Source organism: Linepithema humile, chromosome 4 (assembly GCF_040581485.1).
Source record: "Linepithema humile isolate Giens D197 chromosome 4, Lhum_UNIL_v1.0, whole genome shotgun sequence".
NCBI lineage: Eukaryota > Metazoa > Arthropoda > Insecta > Hymenoptera > Formicidae > Linepithema > Linepithema humile.
In genome coordinates, this window is record NC_090131.1 from 6,339,017 (window position 1) to 6,363,404 (window position 24,388).

The 24,388-nt window shown below is 26.1% G+C and overlaps 3 protein-coding genes and 2 long non-coding RNA genes across 9 annotated transcripts; 2 read left to right on the forward strand and 3 right to left on the reverse strand.

Annotated features, from left to right (window-relative positions):
- Positions 1 to 65: 65 nt before the first annotated feature.
- On the reverse strand, positions 66 to 3,844 carry LOC136999439 (odorant receptor 22c-like). 3 transcript variants are annotated; one of them, XM_067353554.1, is made up of 10 exons: positions 3,537 to 3,844; positions 2,517 to 2,636; positions 2,283 to 2,400; positions 1,858 to 2,119; positions 1,327 to 1,443; positions 1,172 to 1,262; positions 804 to 943; positions 427 to 441; positions 309 to 331; positions 66 to 217 (listed from the first exon to the last, which is right to left on the reverse strand). In XM_067353554.1, exons 1-10 carry the CDS (start codon positions 3,675 to 3,677, stop codon positions 213 to 215), a joined length of 1,032 nt encoding a protein of 343 aa, XP_067209655.1. In that variant the 5' UTR covers positions 3,678 to 3,844; the 3' UTR covers positions 66 to 212. The 3 variants fall into 3 exon arrangements, with proteins under 3 accessions (XP_067209655.1, XP_067209654.1, XP_067209656.1); XM_067353553.1 differs by having other exon boundaries at positions 309 to 441; XM_067353555.1 differs by lacking the exon at positions 3,537 to 3,844 and adding an exon at positions 3,172 to 3,432 and having other exon boundaries at positions 309 to 441; positions 2,517 to 2,988.
- Positions 3,845 to 4,638: 794 nt separating this feature from the next.
- Positions 4,639 to 13,023, reverse strand: LOC105671880 (odorant receptor 49b-like). 3 transcript variants are annotated; one of them, XM_067353550.1, is made up of 12 exons: positions 12,903 to 13,023; positions 11,795 to 12,702; positions 10,046 to 10,165; positions 9,801 to 9,918; positions 9,367 to 9,601; positions 8,793 to 8,909; positions 8,630 to 8,720; positions 8,175 to 8,317; positions 5,492 to 5,624; positions 5,300 to 5,400; positions 5,006 to 5,128; positions 4,639 to 4,749 (listed from the first exon to the last, which is right to left on the reverse strand). In XM_067353550.1, exons 2-10 carry the CDS (start codon positions 11,933 to 11,935, stop codon positions 5,350 to 5,352), a joined length of 1,149 nt encoding a protein of 382 aa, XP_067209651.1. In that variant the 5' UTR covers positions 11,936 to 12,702; positions 12,903 to 13,023; the 3' UTR covers positions 4,639 to 4,749; positions 5,006 to 5,128; positions 5,300 to 5,349. The 3 variants fall into 3 exon arrangements, with proteins under 3 accessions (XP_067209651.1, XP_067209650.1, XP_067209649.1); XM_067353549.1 differs by having other exon boundaries at positions 5,006 to 5,123; positions 9,367 to 9,634; XM_067353548.1 differs by having other exon boundaries at positions 9,367 to 9,634.
- Positions 13,024 to 13,185: 162 nt separating this feature from the next.
- LOC136999459 (uncharacterized) lies at positions 13,186 to 14,660 on the forward strand. The gene is made up of 2 exons (XR_010889828.1): positions 13,186 to 13,274; positions 14,351 to 14,660. It is a non-coding gene; the product is annotated as an uncharacterized lncRNA (long non-coding RNA).
- A 102-nt stretch (positions 14,661 to 14,762) lies between these two features.
- Positions 14,763 to 22,166, reverse strand: LOC136999438 (odorant receptor 30a-like). Its single transcript, XM_067353551.1, has 10 exons — positions 21,647 to 22,166; positions 21,110 to 21,229; positions 20,873 to 20,990; positions 20,443 to 20,707; positions 19,871 to 19,987; positions 18,804 to 18,894; positions 18,335 to 18,477; positions 15,231 to 15,363; positions 15,047 to 15,143; positions 14,763 to 14,869 (listed from the first exon to the last, which is right to left on the reverse strand). Exons 1-9 carry the CDS (start codon positions 21,785 to 21,787, stop codon positions 15,093 to 15,095), a joined length of 1,179 nt encoding a protein of 392 aa, XP_067209652.1. The 5' UTR covers positions 21,788 to 22,166; the 3' UTR covers positions 14,763 to 14,869; positions 15,047 to 15,092.
- Positions 22,167 to 22,170: 4 nt separating this feature from the next.
- Positions 22,171 to 24,307, forward strand: LOC136999453 (uncharacterized). The gene is made up of 3 exons (XR_010889822.1): positions 22,171 to 22,202; positions 22,815 to 23,126; positions 24,200 to 24,307. It is a non-coding gene; the product is annotated as an uncharacterized lncRNA (long non-coding RNA).
- Positions 24,308 to 24,388: the final 81 nt, after the last annotated feature.

Consider the following 24,388-nt stretch of genomic DNA (forward strand, 5'->3'; position numbering starts at 1 on the left):
ATTATTTTAAAGTGTAGAAATTGCGGTCGGTATTGTTAATATTACATTACTTTTATTTGTACATATATTTTTTAAATCACGTTTTATTTAAAAAGAAATACAATATTCCAAACCATTTTTTGTTATGTCGATGCTAATATGTCTCAATTAATACGTGTTTTCATTATAATCCTATAGAATACAGGACACTGCAGTAAGATACGGATGCATTACTAAGCTGTAATAAAAGATATTGTTATGTCTATTTCAAATACGAAAACAAAATTGAAATATATTTAATGTTATATGATATATAAAATATATCATACCGTAGCAAAACACTGTAAAGACCCTAGAAACAATCCACCAATATTTAAACCATATATTTTGTTTCCTCTTTGCAATAAAAATAGTATCAATTTTTGTACATGTATAGGAGCTAGATACCATCGAATATTATATCTACATGTAATAATAATATGATATAAAAATCAATAAATAGAAAAATATAAGAGCATGTATAATCTTCGCAGTGTACATTTTTGTTACGTAAGATATTATTTCTACAGCCAAACTTCCATATTTTTTTCTGCTTTTCCTTTTTTTCTTAATTTTTCTCGTATTATTTTCTGATTATTTTTTACATTTGTCTAAGCATGTATATACTTACATTAAAATGGGAAAGCAAGTTAAAAACAGAACATATTAGAAAGAAATTTTCATTAAAAAAATTAAGCAATACGGAAGTTTGATTTAACTTTCATCAGTAAGCTTCTTAAAGCAAAATTAAGATGTAATTTGATAAATAGCAAAATATTTCTTACGCAGTCGCAAATATATGATTATTGTCATCTATAATTTGTTGTGCAACAAAGTTGGCTAAGAATAAATATATTAAACTAATAGATGCTATTAGAAAAGGCACTAAAAAATCCTTACATCCCAATGATATAGTCTCAAGAGTCTAATGCAAGAATTTCAATTAAATTAGTTCATAAAAATTATTTTAAACGGTTTACAATTTAATATTATATAACAATATTTTATGCATAACTTTTGAATTACAATTTAACATATAGCAACGTAAACATTTCCTCTTCTAATAAATTTTATTAATATAAAAACATAAAAAATATTGTATAATTTAATTAAAGACATATTTGTAAACAAATATGAAAAAAATTGAACTTACACGATAAAAATTCAGGCTCAAATCCATCACTCCAAATATTATTAAAATCATAGATGTTAATTGAAATCTGGATATTAAACGGTCAGAAAACCTTCAAAAACAAGCAAACAAGTTATTACTTATTTTATTTTATGGATTATGGGATTAATACCTACATCATAGCTTTGCGATGAATATCTACAGCACAAACTATTCTCTTATAAATCATCTTCTCGTTTAGTAGGATGATACTTTGTACTGTACAAATTTGCATTGCGTGCTCGATACGATAACTGTAAATAATTTAACATTGTTATAATTATATGGAAATAAATAATAACTAAATGTAAATTATGATTTTATAATTGAGTATTAATTTTGGTATGCCAATGTATAATACAAAATAAGCATGTATCAGTAAAATTGCAATTTATAATATTACAGAGATCAAATGTCAAAACAAATTTCGAGAATATTGAGAAATAAAGGGAAAAAACATTAATTAAAATAAAATTTTTTAATTATATAATTTGATTTTATATTATCGAAGTTTCCGTTTTTAAAGCAAAGTTAAGAAAATAATTGTATACAATTTTTTTTGATACTTTAGCATATTCTTATTGCAAGATAAATACTTTCACTCACTCTACTTTCACTCTAATATGAAAAAAAACAGAATTTTATTTTCTTGATCCTTATTGTTTTACCTAGCAATATGAAACATTGCGCTAACATATAGGTAATACGCAATGATCGTTGTCCCTACTGCTACCGATGTAAAAAATGCTATGAAAAAAGATATATTTATATGCAATAGTGGTAAGTAGAAATATTTCTCTTGATCGACAAAGTACTCAGTCTTCAACATCAATGAACGTGGTCGTGATACTTTTGTAGATAAAAGAATGTCGTGAAAAATTGGCCATAATTGGTAACCCATTACAAACGATGAAACACATACGAAAGCCGCTAAACAACATAAATAACTGGTATGTTAATAATACAATAGTAAAAATAGGTATTTTAAATGAGTTTAAATGTGATAATATTTATAACTCGAAAAATTTTGATAACAAACTTTTTAATTAATTTAAGTACAAAGTGTAATATGAATAAAGAAATATTATCTTACATATGGTTACAACTGTGAAACGTTTTACATGGCTTCCGTATCGTTCTATAATGGCAATTTCGTTTTTATCTTTTAAATCATTGCAGATGCGTTGTAATTGCTCCGTTGAATATTTTATCTATTATTTTAATAAACTTATGCTATTTATCTTAGTAGCGTTTTAAAAAAAAACTAATAGGCAATATTAATTATCTCAAATGCTTACTTGACCGAATGTGTTGATAATAAACTTACTGTTTCACTGTTAATATAAAACCAGTTATACATTATTGTTGCACCAGTAACAGCAGACGTGGCAGAAAAAACTTGGATTACAAGATCAATAGTACATTTTGAAGTCACAAATGTTGTAAGCTATAAATAATCATTTTTCAACTTAAAATTAGATTAAAAAAATTTAATCTTTTTTATCATTCTTTAGTCTAGCATATGAATTCATAAATGTTACGTTTTTAGTTACCATTTCATATATATATATATATATATAAATATAAATTAATATTTTATACTATATATTATAGCATAACTTTTATATGTGACAATAAATACATATGTATATTATAGTATAAATAATTATATACATATTATACATATACAATACAGAAATTTATTTTATAGATATTCTTGTATCTGCGTCGTTGTAATCAGCTGTGCTTGGCGATCGATATCGCCAGAAAAGTCAATCATATTTGATAAATAAAGTCGCCTAAAGATGGGTAAACGAAAAAGAAGATATTGATGCTGAGTCGTAAACCTCAACGTTATACTGACGCGAACAAAGAGATTTTTTATCACGCGATTAACTTCTTGTAAAAGTGTTTTACATTAATTGTTATATATTGATTGAGTTCGTAGTTTTTGTGTCAATAAATTAGTCTGGTGTTCTCACATTAATTCTTGGTGTTCAATCTTTTTTCGCGTGCGCGAGTATTTTCCACGAGCACCACGAGTGATTGACTAGTGTTGCAAATGCAACAAACCACACAGACGTCATATATATATTTATAAATTATAAATGTAATCTATTTAAAAAATACATCTAAATTGTGAAGAATAAAATCTTATTTTTCACTTGTATTAACTTATTGTTGATCAAAATAGTACACCATTATGATCAATTATTAATTAGTTAATTCGCTTTTAATTAAAGAAATATCGATTCTAAATTAATTAACAATTCACAAAGCGGCTTGATAAAATTAGAATATATCGCACAATTGTATGTAATAATATAATTAAAATATTATAACATACCTGAAATACAATAATAGTTATAAGCATACTATAACAATATATTGATTGAAGTCGTGCAAGTTTTGATTTTTGATAAGGCCACAAACCAATTGCTATCAACAATATTCGATTGAGATTCAAATGATCATCTATATTGACCATGTCTCTGCTAGTATTAAAACGCGTTTGACGGAGATCGAGTCTACGAATGATAACTTTTCATCTTTTTCTTCTACGTTTTATATTTTCGCAACTGTTTTTTTAGCATGCAAATTTTTAACATTATTATGTAATTTAAGTTAAATTCTACAATTCAGTCAAATTGCAAAATAATATCGTGACAATTTTAATATAACACTATTACTTTGTTGAGACCGTAGTCGTCGATTAAGCGATCGATTTAATGACATCAGAAATTTAACACATGTTCTTTTCTCATAAAACAATATTCACCCAGAAAAATTCTGAGGTGGAAACTATGCGAGTGAGGGGATCGCCACTTTTTAGTGCAGTCTATGGAGTCAATATCAGTTTGTATATCAGATACGCGAATATACATTTGTTAGTCACATTTCATTTAAATTAGTGTTAATGCTCTATTTTCAATTTTATAGACTAAACAATATTTTCAATTTTTACAAAAAGACTGGGTAATAGAAAATTGTTATAAAAATATTCTAAAAAAGTTTTGAATTCTTACACTAAAAAAAATGTTCTGTTTGATTCAACAAATCGTCTGTTCGATTTGTTGAATCAGGAAACAGACAGAATTCTGGTTGAATCTACCAGAATTCTTATTAATGCAACCAGAATCTAGTAGATTGAACTAGAATCTGACAAATTCAACCAGAATCTGGTTTTGTTAGCTCGTAATCAAACAGATTATTGCATTAATAGGAATTCTGGTAGATTTAACCAAAATCTGTCTGTTTCATCCAAAATCGAACAGACGGTTTATTGAATCAAACAGAACATTTTTTTCAATGTACTGTATAATTTTTAAATTATGTGAGTATATGCGTGTTATTCTCTAAGTCGAGGGTTTTTCGTAGTTATTATTTTGTAAAATGATTTAGGATAATAAGTATTACGACACAATCACTTTCAGTTTATGCAATAATTGGTCGATGCAATATATATTTTCAAGTGCTTCATTAGTAATCCTTAGGAAGCAATGACAAGTGACAAAGAACGAACAAGAATGCCGAGAAATTTCAAAACATAATGTATGTACCTAAAAAAAGCTGTGTTTGTTACATAAACAATTTTTATATAACTTTTATCAATTGTAATCGCAAAAATGTGAAGTATTTCATGCATGTTATATATATGTACTATATGGATATTGTATGTTAATGAAACATGTACGGAAGTGTTTGGTATAAAAATACGTAATTTTATAGCAATGTTTATATCTATACAACATTGTGTGAAGTATTTTGGATACAAAATCTATAATAATTTTTTATTGAAATATTTTTCGTACTTACTTATACCATATATATATAATATATATTTCATATGTTATAATAACGGACTATATAATCGGACTATATAATTATATCTTTCTTGACAAAATCTGCACGTGAGTCATTTATGTAATAAAATCTACACTGCAAAAAAAAAACAAATTCATATTTAAATTCTGCAATAGCGATATAGTCAGAAATTATGATCAACGCTGCTAACGTAGCAGCATTGAGTTAAAATTAAAGTCACATAATTCTAATTAGTATATACATCTAATACGTCACGTTTTATTTAATACAAAAAATATTCTATACCATATTTTATTAGCTTTATGCCAATCAATACACCTCAACTGACATGGTTTTTATTCTACAGAATATATGACGGTAAAGTAAGATATGGATGCGTTAACGAGCTGTAACAAAAAATAAAAGGTTGTTTTGTCTTTCTAAAATATTATAATATATTAAAATATAATCAAATATACAATATAAAATATTTTATACCGTGGCAAAACATTCCATAGATGCCATAAACAATCCACCAAGATTTAGTCCATAAACTTTGTTACCTCTTTGCAGCAGGAACAATATCATTTTTTGTATACGTATAGGAGTTAGATACCACTGAATTTTATATCTATATGACAATATAATATCAACAAACTGAGAAAAATAGCAGTAGATGTAATTTTCATAGCACATATTTATTTTGTATACGATATTAATTTTTACAGTCAAACTTTCATATTTTTTCTGATTTTTAAGAATATTTTTTCTTATTTTATTAACATTATTTTTAACATTATTTTTCACATTTGTTTAAGCATATGATTACATTAGAATAAAAAATCGAGTGTGACAGAAAATATTAGTAATAAATTTTATATAAATATCAATAAATAAAAACAGTCAAAGGCAACATGATCTCTATGATAATCGCATGGAATTTTTTGTTTTTCATTTTTTATTCACCTTTTATTTTGATGTAGTCAGATAAATGTAAAGTAGTGTAAAGATAGTGTAAAAAAATGTAGCAAAAAAAAAGAGAAAAAAGTAAAGTAAAAAATATTAAAGTTTAACTGTACTATTGTAATTATATGTATATTATTGTAATTATGTAAATATTTAAATAATAAATGAATGATCGCAGCTACTGTACAGAAAGGATTCACAAAATATGCAATTAAAACCAGTATTTTGTGTAATTTTTATAACAAATAAATTTACTTACCAGTTATTGTATTACATTTAACAATAAGTATTCATATAAATATTCATCAATTATGGAAAAATTAATATATATTTTAGTTATTATTTTTTACATTTGTTAATTATTACAGAGACTTGCATTTTATATTATGTATATACTACCATATTATCTATTACCATTGTATTTTGTTTAAGGCAAAGCAATAAAATACAATAAAATATGTAAATAAATATTTAAAAATTTTAATAACTGTTTAATAAATATTTTTAGACATGTTAAGAAATAATAATTGCAAATAATAATTATATATGGCTGGAATGCAGTACGCGCATCTGTGATGTTAAAAATATCGAAAATATCGAGATATAAAACATTGCGTGACGTCACTTTAATTTAATACATCGAAGTGATGCGTGCTATTTTACGTTGTTCTTTCCGTACGTCCATTCCGTACGTCGATTCAAAAGGAACGCGAATATTCTGTAGTAAATAATGTGTTCTATCGAAGTTAAAAGTGTATATAAATATGAATATTTATCATGAGTTTCGATTAAACACGAGCAATTACTGGAAGATATTATTGATTGTTGGTGTTCGCAATTAACGACGTATCATCAACTATTTAGACGACGGTATAAATGTATTTGTGTTTTGTGTACTGCGCATTGACAAATTTGCAATGTGTAAACGTGATTTTCGCGTAAGTAAAAAACTTGCATAAAAATACGCGATTCTTCGTTGCGTTACGTATAAATTTCGCGCGAAACACGACCGCATCTCCCGATATGTATAAAATAAAATTATTTTTTTAAATTTTTGTTTAGTAGCGTGTATAACTGTGATTTTATGATATTCATTAATGAAGCTGTTGCCGATGAAATAAACATCAATACTCTAGCTGGTGAATACAATTATTTATTTATTATTAAAAAATGTATTAAATTATATCATATGAAATCCTGTACTTAACTGTGAGGACACACATATGTACAAAATTTGTTTTTATCAAATATTTATCAAGATACCTAAGCATATTTATTAAAATATTAAATATTTATAAAAATGTTTTAATAATTATTCACACAATTTATTACATATAGTTATGTATCATAATAACGAATATATTTTCTATAACAACTGAAATATATAAATTTAATTTTTATAGGTACAGCGCATGGCGTACTTAGTTAGGATACAACGAACGGTAAGTAAATATATTTATTATATGTGCATTTATGCAAAATACTATTATTCTCTTTTTATTCTGTCGTTTTATTTGTTAAGAGATTGATAAATAAATAGAATAAAATATTTATTTATTTTTCAATATTGATTATTATTATATTATTATTATATTATTATATAACTGCTAAGGACCGAGTTTTAATAATCATATTTATGTCAACAATTGGTATTTATGCAAATTTATTATAAATTTTTTTATAATAACTTAGACAATTTATATACATATCTACTGCTGAAATTATAATTTATATGACGTAAAGTGTGCATCTCTTATTTCTATATTTTAATGTAAATCCATTCTTACAATAGCAATTTTTTAAATACTTTTCCTTCTAATTTTCTCTCTTTTCTTTCACTTTTTTTCTTGTACTGTCCTTATATTATTTCCTTAAGTTAATTAAGTCCTTATATTATCATTTTTTTATTATATGACTACGTTAAATTAAGAAAAAAAGTTAAAAAAATATTATGCAACGGCTTTAGCCATAGGCAATCATGCTTTTTTTGAGCAATGTAATCCATTATTTTAATTTTATGTATGTGATATATTTTGTATTCTTTAATTATTTTGTTTTAATATTGTTAATTAGATAAATATAAAATAATAGCAACAAAGCAAGAAAAAATCCAGAAAAAATAAGAAGAAAAAATACTAAGTAATTTTTATTAATAAATTTCTGAAAGCAGTATTACTAAATATTGTAATTTGATGAATTGCAAAATATTGCTTACGCAGTCATAAATACATGATTATTGTGATCAATAATTTGTTGTCCAATAAGATTGGCTAAAAACATGTACAAAATAGTACTACATGCTAATATCAAAGAAAAAACCAAATCTTTAGCATATTTCCATGACATACTCTGAAAAATCTAACAGAGTTTAATGTTTGGATTAGTTTAAAGAATTTATAATTTAAAATAGTATTTTATTCAAAACTTATTAGCTATAACCTAATACGTGCCAACATAAATATTTTTACAAATAAAAAAAATAACGTTATAAGTTTATATTGTTATCATAGATCTCATCTTAATTACTTTATATTATAATAAAAGATTATTTTATCAACTTAACATGAATTTTCCTTTCAATAAAATTTTTAATATAAAATAACATGTGTGAAGAAATATCATAAAACTTAATTAAACATATATTTACAAACAGAAAGAAACAAAACTTACACAATAAATGTTTAGACTCAAGGAAACCACTCCGCATATTATCAAAAGTAGGAATGTCTTTTCAAATCTAGATAATAGATGTTCTGAAAACCTTTAAAAATAAATAAACATATGTTACTGTTTTATATATATATATATATATGTTTATAACGTGAATACCAACATTATAGCTTTGCGATGAATATCTACAGCACAAACTATTCTCTTATAAATCATATTTTCGTTCAGCAGAATGATACCTCGAACTGTATAAATCTGTATTGCCTGCTCGATACGGTAACTGTAAATAATTTAATTGTTATAACTGCACAAAAATAAATAATTACAAAAATATTGCAAGTTAAATAATAATCTTTTACTTGAGCAGTTTTAATTTTCATAATTTTGCCAATGTATAATGTAAATAACTATCAATGAAATTACAAAATTTGGTATATTGCAGAAGCAAAGGGATAAATTTTAAGAATATGAACACAGAACATAAAGAAATAGAGATAAAAATTATTAAATAAAATAAAATTTATTTATTTTATATTATAATAATATAATAATTACTTTTATTATATATTTGATTCTCTATGTTATTGAAATTGTCGTTTTTTAATCAAAGATAAGAAAATAATTATGTAAAAATTTCTTAACATTTTGTTATAGTCAGGATACTTTCACTCATTTCACATAATAAAATAAAATTTTTTTTAACTACATTTTTTCGGTTGTTATGTTTAGTGTTTTACCTAGCAATTTGAAACAATCCGCAAACAAGTTGACAATACGCAATGAACATTGCCCCTGTTGATACTAGTGTAATTGTTATTATGCAGATAGCTGCATTTATATGCAATTGTAGTAAGTAAAAATATTTCTCTTCATTCACAAAGTATTCAATTCTAAGTATCAAATGACGTGGTTGAGGTTCTTTTGTAGATAAAATAACATTACGAAAATTGAACCTATTATATAATTGGACACCTATTACAAACGATGTGGCAAATATGATTACCACTAAACAATATTATAAGCAATTAATATTTTACTAATAAAATAGTAAATATATATTTTTAAAGAGTTTAAAGTTGAAAGTTTAAATAACTTAAATGGTTTCAGCAAAAGAAATTCTTTAATCAATTTAAATTCAAAATGAAATATGAATTAAAATACATTATCTTACTTGTGAGTACGGCTGTGTAACGTTTTGCATAATTTCCATATCGTTCTACAATGGCGATTTCATTGTTGTTTCTTAAATTACCATAAACATGGTGTAACTGTTCCATTAAACTTTTCACCTGTTATTTTAATAAGCTTATGCCACTTGTTTTAGTTTAAAAAACGTTTGAAAAAAAAACTGATGAGCAATGTTATTTATCTCAAGAATGCTTATTCAAACGAATATGCAATAGATAACAAACTTACTGTTTCATTGTTAATATAAAACGAGTTATACATTATTGCTGCGCCAGTAAAAACAGACGTGGGAGATAAAATTTTAAGTACAAGATCTACAGTACATTTTGAAGTCACAAATGTTGAGAACTGTAAATAATAATTTTCCAACAAAATTAGATTAAAAAGATTTCTCTTCTTATTCTATGATTCAACATATTAATTTATAAATTCTAGTTCATAATTACTATTCCATAAAATATGAAAGTTCCATTCCATAAATAAAAATAATAGTAATATGATAAATATTTTATATATGTAGTTATAGCATAACTTTTATTTAATAATATTAGTATAAAAATAATTACACGCACACATACAACTCGCGCGTATGTATCAACTTATTGTTAAACAAAATAATTCAACATTATGATCAATTGCTTATAGATTAGTCGGTTTTTTTAGAGCACTAAAGATGTACGTCTGCGCCAATTTCGCTCAATTCCCCCACTTCTTGTCCTCTCGCCTAATCACCATAAACTTCTTAGCTCAGCAAGGGCGAGCTAAGGGCGGTATTCATAGTCCGTTCTTATATTTAAAATCGTCTTAAGCACGGACTTATATTCGCTCTCTTCGTCACACATAGATTGTGTCTGACGAAGAGAGCGAATATAAGTTCGTGCTTAAGACGATCTTGAATATAAGAACGGACTATGAATACCGCCCTAAGAAGCAAAAAGGGCGAGAGGGCAAAGAGTGGGGGAATGGAGCAAAAATCTTAGAACATATATACTGGAAGGGGCATAGCTGACTTGCTGTTGTCCTCAACATCTATCTATCCTTGTCTGTACATTTTATTGCAATACGCATGCGTCGATTATGTTGATGTGTGTGATGATAACCTAGACAAGCTTATCTATGACAAGCCTTCCAATATAATCAAGTCTAAAGAAATAATCATAAAAAAGTATACAAAACTAATACTATTTAAACATCAATGAAGTTTTTAAATATTTTTTTTATTATTTATTATATTAATTTTTATTGTACTAGTTACTATATATACAAGATATAATTAAAATAAGATAACAAACTTTAGAGGAGCGAGAATATTACATAATAATAAATATTACTTTTTTATTTTTTATTAATAATATATATTTTATATCAGTAACAGTGGGTTTGACGGACATATGTTGATGTCAAATTTTTTTTCATGTTTGGTCTCGCTCCTCAAAGTTTGTTATCTTATTTTAGTTCATCCTGTACATCCTGTATATAATTATTGTTCATTACAGTATTTGTTTTTGGTTATGTGCATCATTATTTTTATTTTATTTTGCAAGACTCTATTATTACATATTACTACATATTATTATATATAATTTATAATATATTGCAATTATATTATAATAACTTAAAGAATAAATTGTTATAATCAAATTTTCAAATGCTTTCCACCTATTTTAAATCTTTCTACTTTCAATTTAAGCGGTTATTCATTCGCGCAAGCGCATTGACCGATTTCGTACAGACAAGGATAGATAGATGTAGGGGACACTTTTGTTATGTGTATTTAGATAGACTATGCCCCTTCCAGTATATATGTTCTAAGGCAAAAATAGCGCAGACGTGAGAATACTCACGTTTATAGTGCCTTAATTTTTTAGTTAAAGAAATATCAACTCCAAATTCATTAAAAGTTAACAAAATGACTTGATAAGACTGGAATGTACTACACAATATATATAATAATATAATAAAAAGATTATAACATACCTGAAATATAATACAAGTTATCAGAATACTAAAACAGCATATTGAATAGAATTGAGCAAATTTTGATTTTTGATAAGGCCACAATCCAATTGCCAGCAACAATATTCGATTGAGACTGAAATAATCGTATATATTGATCATCTCTCTGGAGATGTTAAAACGCGTTTGACACAGACGATGTCGACGAAGAAATGCTCATTCTCACCTATTACTCGATCAAACATATTACAAATTCTCTTTTTTTAACATACTATTTTTTAGTGTTATTATGTAGTTTAACTTAAGTTCCACAATGCTGAATAATTACAAAATAACATAATACAAAAGGTTCTTGCAAGACAGCGACAATTGTTTGTTATTTTGTTATGACTATACCCGCCGATTAAGCGATCGATTTAATGTCGACAGAAATTTGACACAGATGTTCTTTTCCCATAAAATAATATTCACGACAGAATTTCTGGGGTAAAGACCACACGAGGGCGGAATCGCATTTTAGTATAAACTCATACTCCGTATAATGCATATTGTTATATTTGTAAGTTACGTCCAATGCAAGTTAGTGCTAATCTTTTATATTTAGTTTTGTAAACTAAATTTTACTTACATATTTTATAAAAAATAACTTGTTAGCAGAAGGTAGTTATATAAAGAAATTTTTTTAATATTTTCGGATTATTTAGCATATATTTTTAAATTCATTTATTTATACTTATACGAAATTGTTAATTATTTTGAGAGAAAGCCTTATCAAATCTAGTAACTTTATAGAGAAATATCTTTTTGCTCACTTATATTTTATATGTATATAAAATACATATTTAATACATAATGATCGGACTAAGTATACAACTACATCTCCTTTCATGAAATCTACATGAGTCTCATCTTATTTAATAAAGTCTATACTGCAAAAGAAATAGTTCTTCGTTTTTGGCAATGTAAAATAATTGTTTTTTCACTTATGTTAGTTATTTTAAAGTAAAATATAATTAATATATCATGACATAATCACAGCAATTATGATCAATGCTGTAAAAATGACATAACTCTAATTTGTACATACATTTGTCATGTCACATTCTATTTAATAAAAAAAATCTCATACCATATTTTATTAGTTCTATGCCAATAAGTCTCAATTAAAACGTTTTTCATATTCCTATAGAATACATGACGGTAACGTAAGATATGGATGCATTAAGTAACTGTAACAAAAGAGATATGTTTTCTCTTTTTAAAATATTATAACATATTGAAATATATTATATTAATGTACTAATATATTATGAATTATAAAATATTTTATACCGTAGTAAAACACTTTACAGATGCCATGAACAATCCACCGATATTTATCCCAAAAGTTTTATTGCCTCTTTGTAACAGAAACAATATCAGTTTTTGTATACGTATAGGAGTTATATACCATCGAATTCTATATCTATATGTAATATAATATCAATTAAAAAAATTAAGGGTATGTATGCAATTTTCACAGTACACATATATTTTGTAAACCATATGAATTTAGTCAAACTTTCATATTTTTTTAAATTTAATTTTTACATTTTCTTGTTACTTTTTATAAATTTGTCTACGCATGTAATTAATTACATTAGAATATTAGAGAAATTGAACAAAGCGATTTAGAATAAAAATACGAAAACTTGATTATATTTTGTTAATAAACTTTGTAAAGTAATATTATTATTTATTGCTTGATAAATTGCAAAATATTTCTTACGCAGTCATAAATATATGATTATTGTAATCTATAACTTTTGGTCCAGTGAAGTTACTTAGGAACAGAGTTAGGAAACAAAATAATACTATTAAAAATAATAGCGAAAGATCCTTAGCATATTTAAATGATACAATTTCAGGAACCTAGCACAAAAGTTTTAATGTCTAGATTAGTTTATAAAAACTTATTTAAATAATTTGTAATTCAGAATAGTATGTAATGCAGAACTTTTTATCTAACAATAATTTAACATATGCCAAGGCACACGTTTTAGAAGAATAAAAAAAAATTGTAAGTTGAAATTGTTATCGTACATCTCTCTCTGTCTTTCATTTTAATCAAATTATATTATAATAATAAATAATTTTATCGATGCTTAGTACAAATTTTGCCTCTCAGCAAGTTTTATTAACACAAATTAACACTAAGAGATATCATATAGTAACTTATAACTTGATTAAAAATGTAAAACAAAAAAAAACAAACCTTACCCGAAAAATATTAAGACTCATAGTAATCACTGTAAATGCTATTAAAATCATGAATGACATTTCAAATCTAGATATTAGGCAATCTGAAAACCTTTAAAAACAAGCAAAACCTATATAATATTACTACGCATATTATATAGGTTTTGTGAGATAAATACCAACATCATAGCTTTACGATGAATATCTATAGCACAAATTATTCTCTTATAAATCATATTCTCGTTCAACAGAATGATACCTTGTATTGTATAAATCTGCATTGCATGCTTGATAAGATAACTGCAAATAATTCAATTTTTATACTTATACACATTTTAGCATATTTCTATTGCAAGATGAATAGAAATATTTGTAATTATTAGAAAGCAATGACAAGCGACAAAGAAACGAACGACAAGGAACAAACAAGAATGCCGAGAAATCTCAAAACATAATATATGTACCTTAAAAAAGCTGCGTTAAGCTGCGTTACATAAACAATTTTTATATAACTTTTATTAATTATAATCGCAAAAATGTGAAATATTTCGTGCATATTATATATACATATGTACTATATGGATATTGTTGCTAAGCGAACATGTACGATAGTGCTTGGTATAAAAATACATAATTTTACAGCAGTGTTTATATCTTTGCAACATGGTGTAAATTATTTTGTGTGAATATAAAATCTATAATAATTTTTTATTGAAATATTTTTTGTACTTACTTATACCATATATATAAAATATATATTTCATATGTTATAATAATGGACTATATATAATCGGACTATATAATTATATCTTTCTTGACAAAATCTGCACGTGAGTCATTTATGTAATAAAATCTACACTGCAAAAAAAAACAAATTGATAATTAAATTCTGCAATAATGATATAGTCAGAAATTATGATCAATGCTGTTAACGTAGCAGCATTGAGTTGAAATTAGAGTGACATGACTCTAATTTGTATATACAACTATTATGTCACGTTTTATTTAATAAAATAAATATTCCATTTTTTATACCATATTTTATTAATTTTATGCCAATACACCTAAACTGACACGGTTTTTATCCTACAGAATATATAAGGGTAAAGTAAGATATGGATGCATTAACAAGCTGTAACAAAAAATAAAAAGTTGTTTTGTCTTTCTAAAAAAATTATAATATATTAAAATATAATTAAATATATAAAATATCTTATACCGTGGCAAAACATTCCATAGATGCCACAAACAATCCACCAATATTCAGTCCAAAAACTTTGTTACCTCTTTGCAGCAGGAACAATATCAGTTTTTGTATACGTACAGGAGTTAGATACCACTGAATTTTATATCTATATGACAATATAATATATCAACAAACTGAGAAAAATAGGAGTAGATGTAATTTTCATAGCACATATTTATTTTGTATACAATATTAATTTTTACAGTCAAACTTTCATAATTTTGACTGATTTTTAAGAATATTTTTTCTTATCTTATTAACATTATTTATTAACATTATTTTTCACATTTTGTTAAGTATATGATTACATTAGAATAAAAAAGTGAGTGTAACAGAAAATATTAGTAATACATTTTAATATTAATAAATGTGAATCAGTCAAATGTACTGTACAGAAAAAATTCACAAAATATGCAGTTGAAACCAGTGTTTTGTGTAATTTTTATAACAAATAAATTTATTTACCAGTTATTGTATTACATTTAACAAAAAGTATATTCATCAACTATGGAGGGATTAATATATATTTTAATTATTATTTTTTCGTTAAACACATGTAAATTATTACAGAGAATTGCATTTTATATTATGTATATGCTACCATATTATATATTACCATTATATTTTGTTTAAGGCAGAGCAATAAAGTGCAATAAAATGTGTAAATAAATATTTAAAATTTTTAATAAATGTTTAATAAATATTTTTAGATAATTTAAGAAATAATAATTGCAAATAATAATTATATATGGCTGGAATGCGCATTCGTGATGTTAAAAACATGGAAAATATCGAGATATTAAAAATCGCGTGACGTCACTTCGGTTTAATACATCGAAGTTACGTCACGCGTGCTATTTTGCGATCGTTCTTTCCGTACGTCCATTTCGTACGTCGATTCAAAGGGAACGTGAACATTCTGCGGTAAACAATGTGTTCTATCGAAGTTAAAAGTGTATATAAATATAAATATTTATCATGAATGATTAAACACGAGCAATTACTGGAAGATATTATTGATTGCTAGTATTCGCAATTAACGAGGTATCATCAACTATTTAGACGACGGCATGAATGTATTTGTGTTTTGTGTACCGTGCATTGACAAATTTGCGATATGTAGACGTGATTTTTGCGTAAGTAAAAAACTTGCATAAAAATACGCGGTCCTTCATTGCGTTACGTATAAATTTCGCGCGAAACACGACCGCATCTACCGATATGTATAAAGTACAATTATTTTTGTTAATTTTTGTCTGGTAGTGTGTATAACTGTAAATGTGATTTTCTGATATTCATTGATAAAGCTGTTGCGGATGAAACAAACATCAATACCCTAGCTGGTAAATACAATTATTCATTTATTATTTATTAAAAAATGTATTAGATTATATCGTATGAAATCCTGAGAACATACATATATACAATTAGAAAATTTGTTTTTATCAAATATTTATCAAGATATTTAAACATATTTATTAAAATATTAAATATTTATAAAAATGTTTTAATAATTATTCACACAATTTATTACATGCAGTTATGTATTATAATAACCACACAATATATTTTTTATAATAACTAAAATATATATATATTTAATTTTCATAAGTACAGCGCATGGCGTACTTAGTTAGGATACAATGAACGGTGAGTAAATTTATTTATTATATGTACATTATGCAAATACTAATATTTTTTTATTCTATCTTTTTATTTGTTAATAGATTGATAAATAAATAGAATAAAATATCTATTTATTTTTCAATATTTATTACTTAAACAACTGCTAAGGACCGAATTTTGATAATCACATTTGGCTAGAGTTCCGAATGACCGCTGTGAGCTAAAGCTATAAAATTGCGTAGATAAATAGATTAGGAGATGAAAGGTTTAGTGCGCGTAGTTTCAATTTCGGCAAACGCGCAGAAAAAAAGTTATTAACAAAAACAGTTTACTGAGTGGAACATAATTTTCTGAGACCTTGTACATTTAAAAGAGCTCTACTCTTAGCATACTCTTAGCAGATTCATTTATTTATGTGTAGTAAAGAGAATGCGTGGGCGGGGGAAGGGCTCCGCCCCTGCACCCCCACTCCAATAAACTCTAACTTAACCTAACCTGACCTTCGGTTAGATTAATTTAACCGTAGGTTAATTAGAGTTTTTTGGAGTGGGTGTGTGTGTGTGTGTGTGTGTGTGTGTGTGCAGGAGCACCCCTCCTCCGCCTACGCGTGAAAATTAAAAATAAACCCCCGCTAATTGTGGGTTTGCAATTTTTCGCACAAAGCAAGGTCTAACTCCATCGCCTGGTGCTTTCGATGCGCAACAAAGTCTATAATTATACTACAGAACAACATCCCCTGTAGCATTTCTAAATGGCAAAAAAATCAGTATACATATATATAGTTCATTTTAGTTAATAAATTCGGCTCTTTTCGACTCTTAACTTTTTTTCTGTGCAATTGCCGAAGTTGAAACTACGCGCACTAAACTCCTCAACTCCTAATCAGTCCAACTATGCAATTTCATAGCCCTAGCTCACAGGGGCCATGCAAAAATCCACCCATATATCTACTGCTGAAATTATAATTTATATGACATAAAGTGTGCATCTCGCGTTTCGTATATTTTAAAGTAAATTCTAACAATAGCAACTTTTTAAATACTTTTTCTTCGAATTTTCTCTTTTCTTTCACTTTTTTCCTTGCACTGTTTTTATATTATTTCCACACATAAGTTACTTAAGTCCTTATATTATTGTTTTTTTATTATGTGACTACGTTAAATTAAGAAAAAAAGTAAAAAAAATATTATACAATGACTTTAGCCATAGCAATCATGCTTTTTTTGAGCAATGTAACCCATTATTTTAATTTTATGTATGTAATATATTTTGTCTTTTTTAACTTTTTTGTTTTAATATTGTTAATTACATAAATATGAAATAATAGCAACAAAGCAAGAAAAAATCCAGAAAAAATGAGAAGAAAAAATACCAAATAATTTTTATTAATAAATTTCTGAAAGCAGTATTACTAAATATTGTAATTTGATAAATTGCAAAATATTGCTTACGCGGTCATAAATACATGATTATTGTGATCAATAATTTGTTGTCCAATAAGATTGGCTAAAAACATGTACAAAATAGTACTACATGCTAATATCAAAGAGAATGCAAAATCTATAGCATATTTCCATGACATATTCTGAAAAGTCTAACACAAGAGATTCAATGTTTGGATTAGTTTATAAAAATCAGTTTAAAGAATTTATAATTTAAAATAGTATTTTAATCAAAACTTATTAGCTATAACCTAATACGTGCCAACATAAATATTTTTACAAATAAAAAAAACAACGTTATAAGTTTATATTGTTATCATAGATCTCATCTTAATTACTTTATATTATAATAAAAGATTATTTTATCAACTTAATATGAATTTTCCTTTCAATAAAATTTTTAATATAAAATAACATGAAGAAATATCACAAAATTTAATTAAACACATATTTACAAACAGAAGGAAACAAAACTTACACAATAAATGTTTAGACTCAAGGAAACCACTCCGCATATTATCAAAAGTAGGAATGTCCTTTCAAATCTAGATATTAGATGTTCTGAAAACCTTTAAAAATAAATAAACATATGTTACTATTTTATATATACAGGGTGTTTCATAATGTCCGTGCCAACGCTCGTGTGCGAATAGAGTGCGGTAAACTGAATAGAAAAGTCCTTTACCGTTTTGCAATTTTTGCAATAGTAATTGAGATATTAATTAAAAGGGATTGACGAATAATCACGCGTTGCGCGTAGCTAGATCGTGGGCTGTACACTTTAAACGTGACAACAACGAGGATCGCATGGCAACGAAAAATAACACGTAGCGAGAGCAGGAGTGATATGCGTTGTTATTTTTCGTTGCCATGCGATTCTCATTGCTGTCACGCCTAGAGCGTACAGCCTACGATCTAGCCGCGATCAACGCGCGATTATTCGTCAATCCCTTTTAATTAATATCTCAATTATTATTGCGAAAATTGCAAAACGGTAAAGGATTTTTCTATTCAGTTCACCGCACTCTATCCGTACACGAGCGTTGGCACGGACATTATAAAACACCCTGTATACAGGGTGTCCCAAAGTTTGCGGCCCAACCGTCGTGTACAGATAGAGCGGGTCAAACTGAATAAGTAAGTCCTTTACCACTTTGCGAAATTTTCAATAATTAATTAGAAAATAATTAATAAAGATCCGCCAATCCGCGCAACTATTCCCCGAGCGCCGAGCGCGCGGCAAGTAGGACCCACCCAGCATAGCATAATACAAAGCGCGGCAGAGCGGTGGAAGGGACGCTCTCTTGGATAGCTATGCACACTACACACGAGCGGCGCGTGACTACTCGCCGCGCGCTCGGCGCTCGGGGAATACTTGCGCGGATTGGCGGATCTTTATTAATTATTTTCTAATTAATTATTGAAAATTTCGCAAAGTGGTAAAGGACTTACTTATTCAGTTTGACCCGCTCTATCTGTACACGACGGTTAGGCCGCGAACTTTGGGACACCCTGTATATATATGTTTATAACATAAATACCAACATTATAGCTTTGCGATGAATATCTACAGCACAAACTATTCTCTTATAAATCATATTTTCGTTCAGCTGAATGATACCTCGAACTGTATAAATCTGTATTGCCTGCTCGATACGGTAACTGTAAATAATTTAATTGTTATAACTGCATAAAAATAAATAATTACAAAAATATTGCAAGTTAAATAATAATTTTTTATTTGAGCAGTTTTAATTTTGATGATTTTACCAATGTATAATGTAAATAACTATCAATGAAATTACAAAATTTGGAATATTGCAGAAGCAAAGGGATAAATTTTAAGAATATGAGCACAGAACATAAAGAAATAGAGATAAAAATTATTAAACAAAATAAAATTTATTTATTTTATATTATTATAATATAATAATTACTTTTATTATATACTTGATTCCCTATGTTATTGAAATTTTCGTTTTTAAATCAAAAATAAGAAAATAATTATGTAAAAATTTCTTAACATTTTGTTAGTCAGGATACTTTCACTCATTTTACATGATAAAATAAAATTTTTTTTAACTACATTTTTTCGGTTGTTATGTTTACTGTTTTACCTAGCAATTTGAAACATTGCGCAAACAAGTTGAAAAAACGTAATGAACATTGTCTTTGTTGATACTAGTGTAATTGTTATTATGCAGATAGCTGCATTCATATGCAATTGCAGTAAGTAAAAATATTTCTCTTCATTCACAAAGTATTCAATTCTAAGTATTAAATGACGTGGTTGAGATTCTTTTGTAGATATAATAACATCACGAAAATTAAACCATAATTGGACACCTATTACAAACAATGTGACAAATATGATTGCCACCACTAAACAACATTATAAGCAATTAATATTTTACTAATAAAATAGTAAATATATATTTTTAATGAGTTTAAAGTTGAAAGTTTATATAATTTAAATGGTTTCAGCAAAAGAAACTCTTTAATCAATTTAAATTCAAAATGGAATATGAATTAAATACATTATCTTACTTGTGAGTGCGGCTGTGTAACGTTTTGCATAATTTCCGTATCGTTCTACAATGGCGATTTCATTGTTGTTTCTTAAATTACCATAAATATGTTGTAACTGCTCCATCAAACTTTTTAACTGTTATTTTAATAAGCTTATGCCATTTGTTTGAGTTTAAAAAAAGTTTAAAAAAAAATTGATGAGCAATGTCATTTATCTCAGGAAGGCTTATTCAAACGAATAGATAACAAACTTACTGTTTCATTGTTAATATAAAACGAATTATACATTATTACTACGCCAGTAAAAGCAGACGTGGGAGAAAGAATTTGAATAACAAGATCTACAGTACATTTTGAAGTCACAAATGTTGAGAACTGTAAATAATAATTTTCCAACAAAATTATATTAAAAAGATTTCTCTTCTTATTCTATGATTCAACATATTAATTTATAAACTCCAGTTCATAATTACTATTCCATAAAATATAAAAGTCATTGTATATATAAAAATATAATGATATGATAAATATTTTATACAGTTATAGCATAACTTTTATTTAATAATAATAGTATAAAATAATTACACGCACACATACAACTCATGTGCGTATGTATTAACTTATTGTTGAACAAAATAATTTAACATTATGATCAATTGCTTATAGATTAGTCGGTTTTTTAGTTAAAGAAATATCGACTCCAAATTCATTAAAAGTTAACAAAATGACTTGATAAGACTGGAATGTACTACACAATATATATAATAATATAATTATAAGATTATAACATACCTGAAATATAATACAAGTTATCAGAATACTAAAACAGCATATTGAATAGAATTGAGCAAATTTTGATTTTTGATAAGGCCACAATCCAATTGCCAGCAACAATATTCGATTGAGACTGAAATAATCGTATATATTGATCATCTCTCTGGAGATGTTAAAACGCGTTTGACACAGACGATGTCGACGAAGAAATGCTCATTCTCACCTATTACTCGATCAAACATATTACAAATTCTCTTTTTTTAACATACTATTTTTTAGTGTTATTATGTAGTATAACTTAAGTTCCACAATGCTGAATAATTACAAAATAACATAATACAAAAAGTTCTTGCAAGACAGCGACAATTGTTTGTTATTTTGTTATGACTATACTCGCCGATTAAGCGATCGATTTAATGTCGACAGAAATTTGACAGATGTTCTTTTCCCATAATATAATATTCACGACAAAATTTCTGGGGTAAAGACCACACGAGGGCGGAATCGCATTTTAGTATAAACTCAAACTCCGTATAATGCATATTGTTATATTTGTAAGTTACGTCCAATGCAAGTTAGTGCTAATCTTTTATATTTAGTTTTGTAAACTAAATTTTATTTACATATTTTATAAAAAATAATTTGTTAGCAGAAGGTAGTTATAAAAAGAAATTTTTTAAATATTTTCGGATTATTTAGTATATAGTTTTAAATTCATTTATTTATACTTATACGAAATTGTTAATTATTTTGAGAGAAAGCCTTATCAAATCTAGTAACTTTATAGAGAAATATCTTTTTGCTCACTTATATTTTATATGTATATAAAATACATATTTAATACATAATGATCGGACTAAGTATACAACTACATCTCCTTTTATGAAATCTACATGAGTCTCATCTTATTTAATAAAGTCTATACTGCAAAAGAAATAGCTCTTCGTTTTTGGCAATGTAAAATAATTGTTTTTTTTCACTTATGTTAGTTATTTTAAAGTAAAATATAATTAATATATCATGACATAATCACAGCAATTATGATCAATGCTGTAAAAATGACATAACTCTAATTTGTACATACATTTGTCATGTCACATTCTATTTAATAAAAAAAATCTCATACCATATTTTATTAGTTCTATGCCAATAAGTTTCAATTAAAACGTTTTTCATATTCCTATAGAATACATGACGGTAACGTAAGATATGGATGCATTAAGTAACTGTAACAAAAAAGATATGTTTTCTCTTTTTAAAATATTATAACATATTGAAATATATTATATTAATGTACTAATATATTATGAATTATAAAATATTTTATACCGTAGTAAAACACTTTACAGATGCCATGAACAATCCACCGACATTTATCCCAAAAGTTTTATTGCCTCTTTGTAACAGAAACAATATCAGTTTTTGTATACGTATAGGAGTTATATACCACCGAATTCTATATCTATATGTAATATAATATCAATTAAAAAAAATAAGGGTATGTATGTAATTTTCACAGTACACATATATTTTGTAAACAATATGAATTTAGTCAAACTTTCATATTTTTTTAAATTTAATTTTTACATTTTCTTGTTACTTTTTATAAATTTGTCTACGCATGTAATTAATTACATTAGAATATTAGAGAAATTGAACAAAGCAATTTAAAATAAAAATACGAAAACTTGATTATATTTTGTTAATAAACTTTGTACAGCAATATTATTATTTATTGCTTGATAAATTGCAAAATATTTCTTACGCAGTCATAAATAAATGATTATTGTAATCTATAACTTTTTGTCCAGTTAAGTTACTTAGGAACAGAATTATGAAACAATATATTACTAATAAAAATGATAGCGAAAGATCCTTAGTATATTTGAATGACACAATTTGAAGAACCTAGCACAAAACTTTTGATGTCTAGATTAGTTTATAAAAACTTATTTAAATAATTTGTAATTCAGAATAGTATGTAATGCAGAACTTTTTATCTAACAATAATTTAACATATGCCAAGGCACACGTTTTAGAAGAATAAAAAAAAATTGTAAGTTGAAATTGTTATCGCACATCTCTCTCTGTCTTTCATTTTAATTAAATTATATTATAATAATAAATAATTTTATCAATGCTTAGTACAAATTTTGCCTCTCAACAAGTTTTATTAACACAAATTAACACTAAGAGATATCATATAACTTATAACTTGATTAAATATGTAAAACAAAAAAAAACAAACCTTACCCGAAAAATATTAAGACTCATAGTAATCACTGTAAATGCTATTAAAATCATGAATGACATTTCAAATCTAGATATTAGGCAATCTGAAAACCTTTAAAAACAAGCAAAACCTATATAATATTACTACGCATATTATATAGGTTTTGTGAGATAAATACCAACATCATAGCTTTACGATGAATATCTATAGCACAAATTATTCTCTTATAAATCATATTCTCGCTCAACAGAATGATACCTTGTATTGTATAAATCTGCATTGCATGCTTGATAAGATGACTGCAAATAATACAATTTTTATACTTATACACATTTTAGCATATTTCTATTGCAAGATGAATAGAAATATTTGTAATTATTAGAAAGCAATGACAAGCGACAAAGAAACGAACGACAAGGAACGAACAAGAATGCCGAGAAATCTCAAAACATAATATATGTACCTTAAAAAAGCTGTGTTAAGCTGCGTTACATAAACAATTTTTATATAACTTTTATCAATTATAA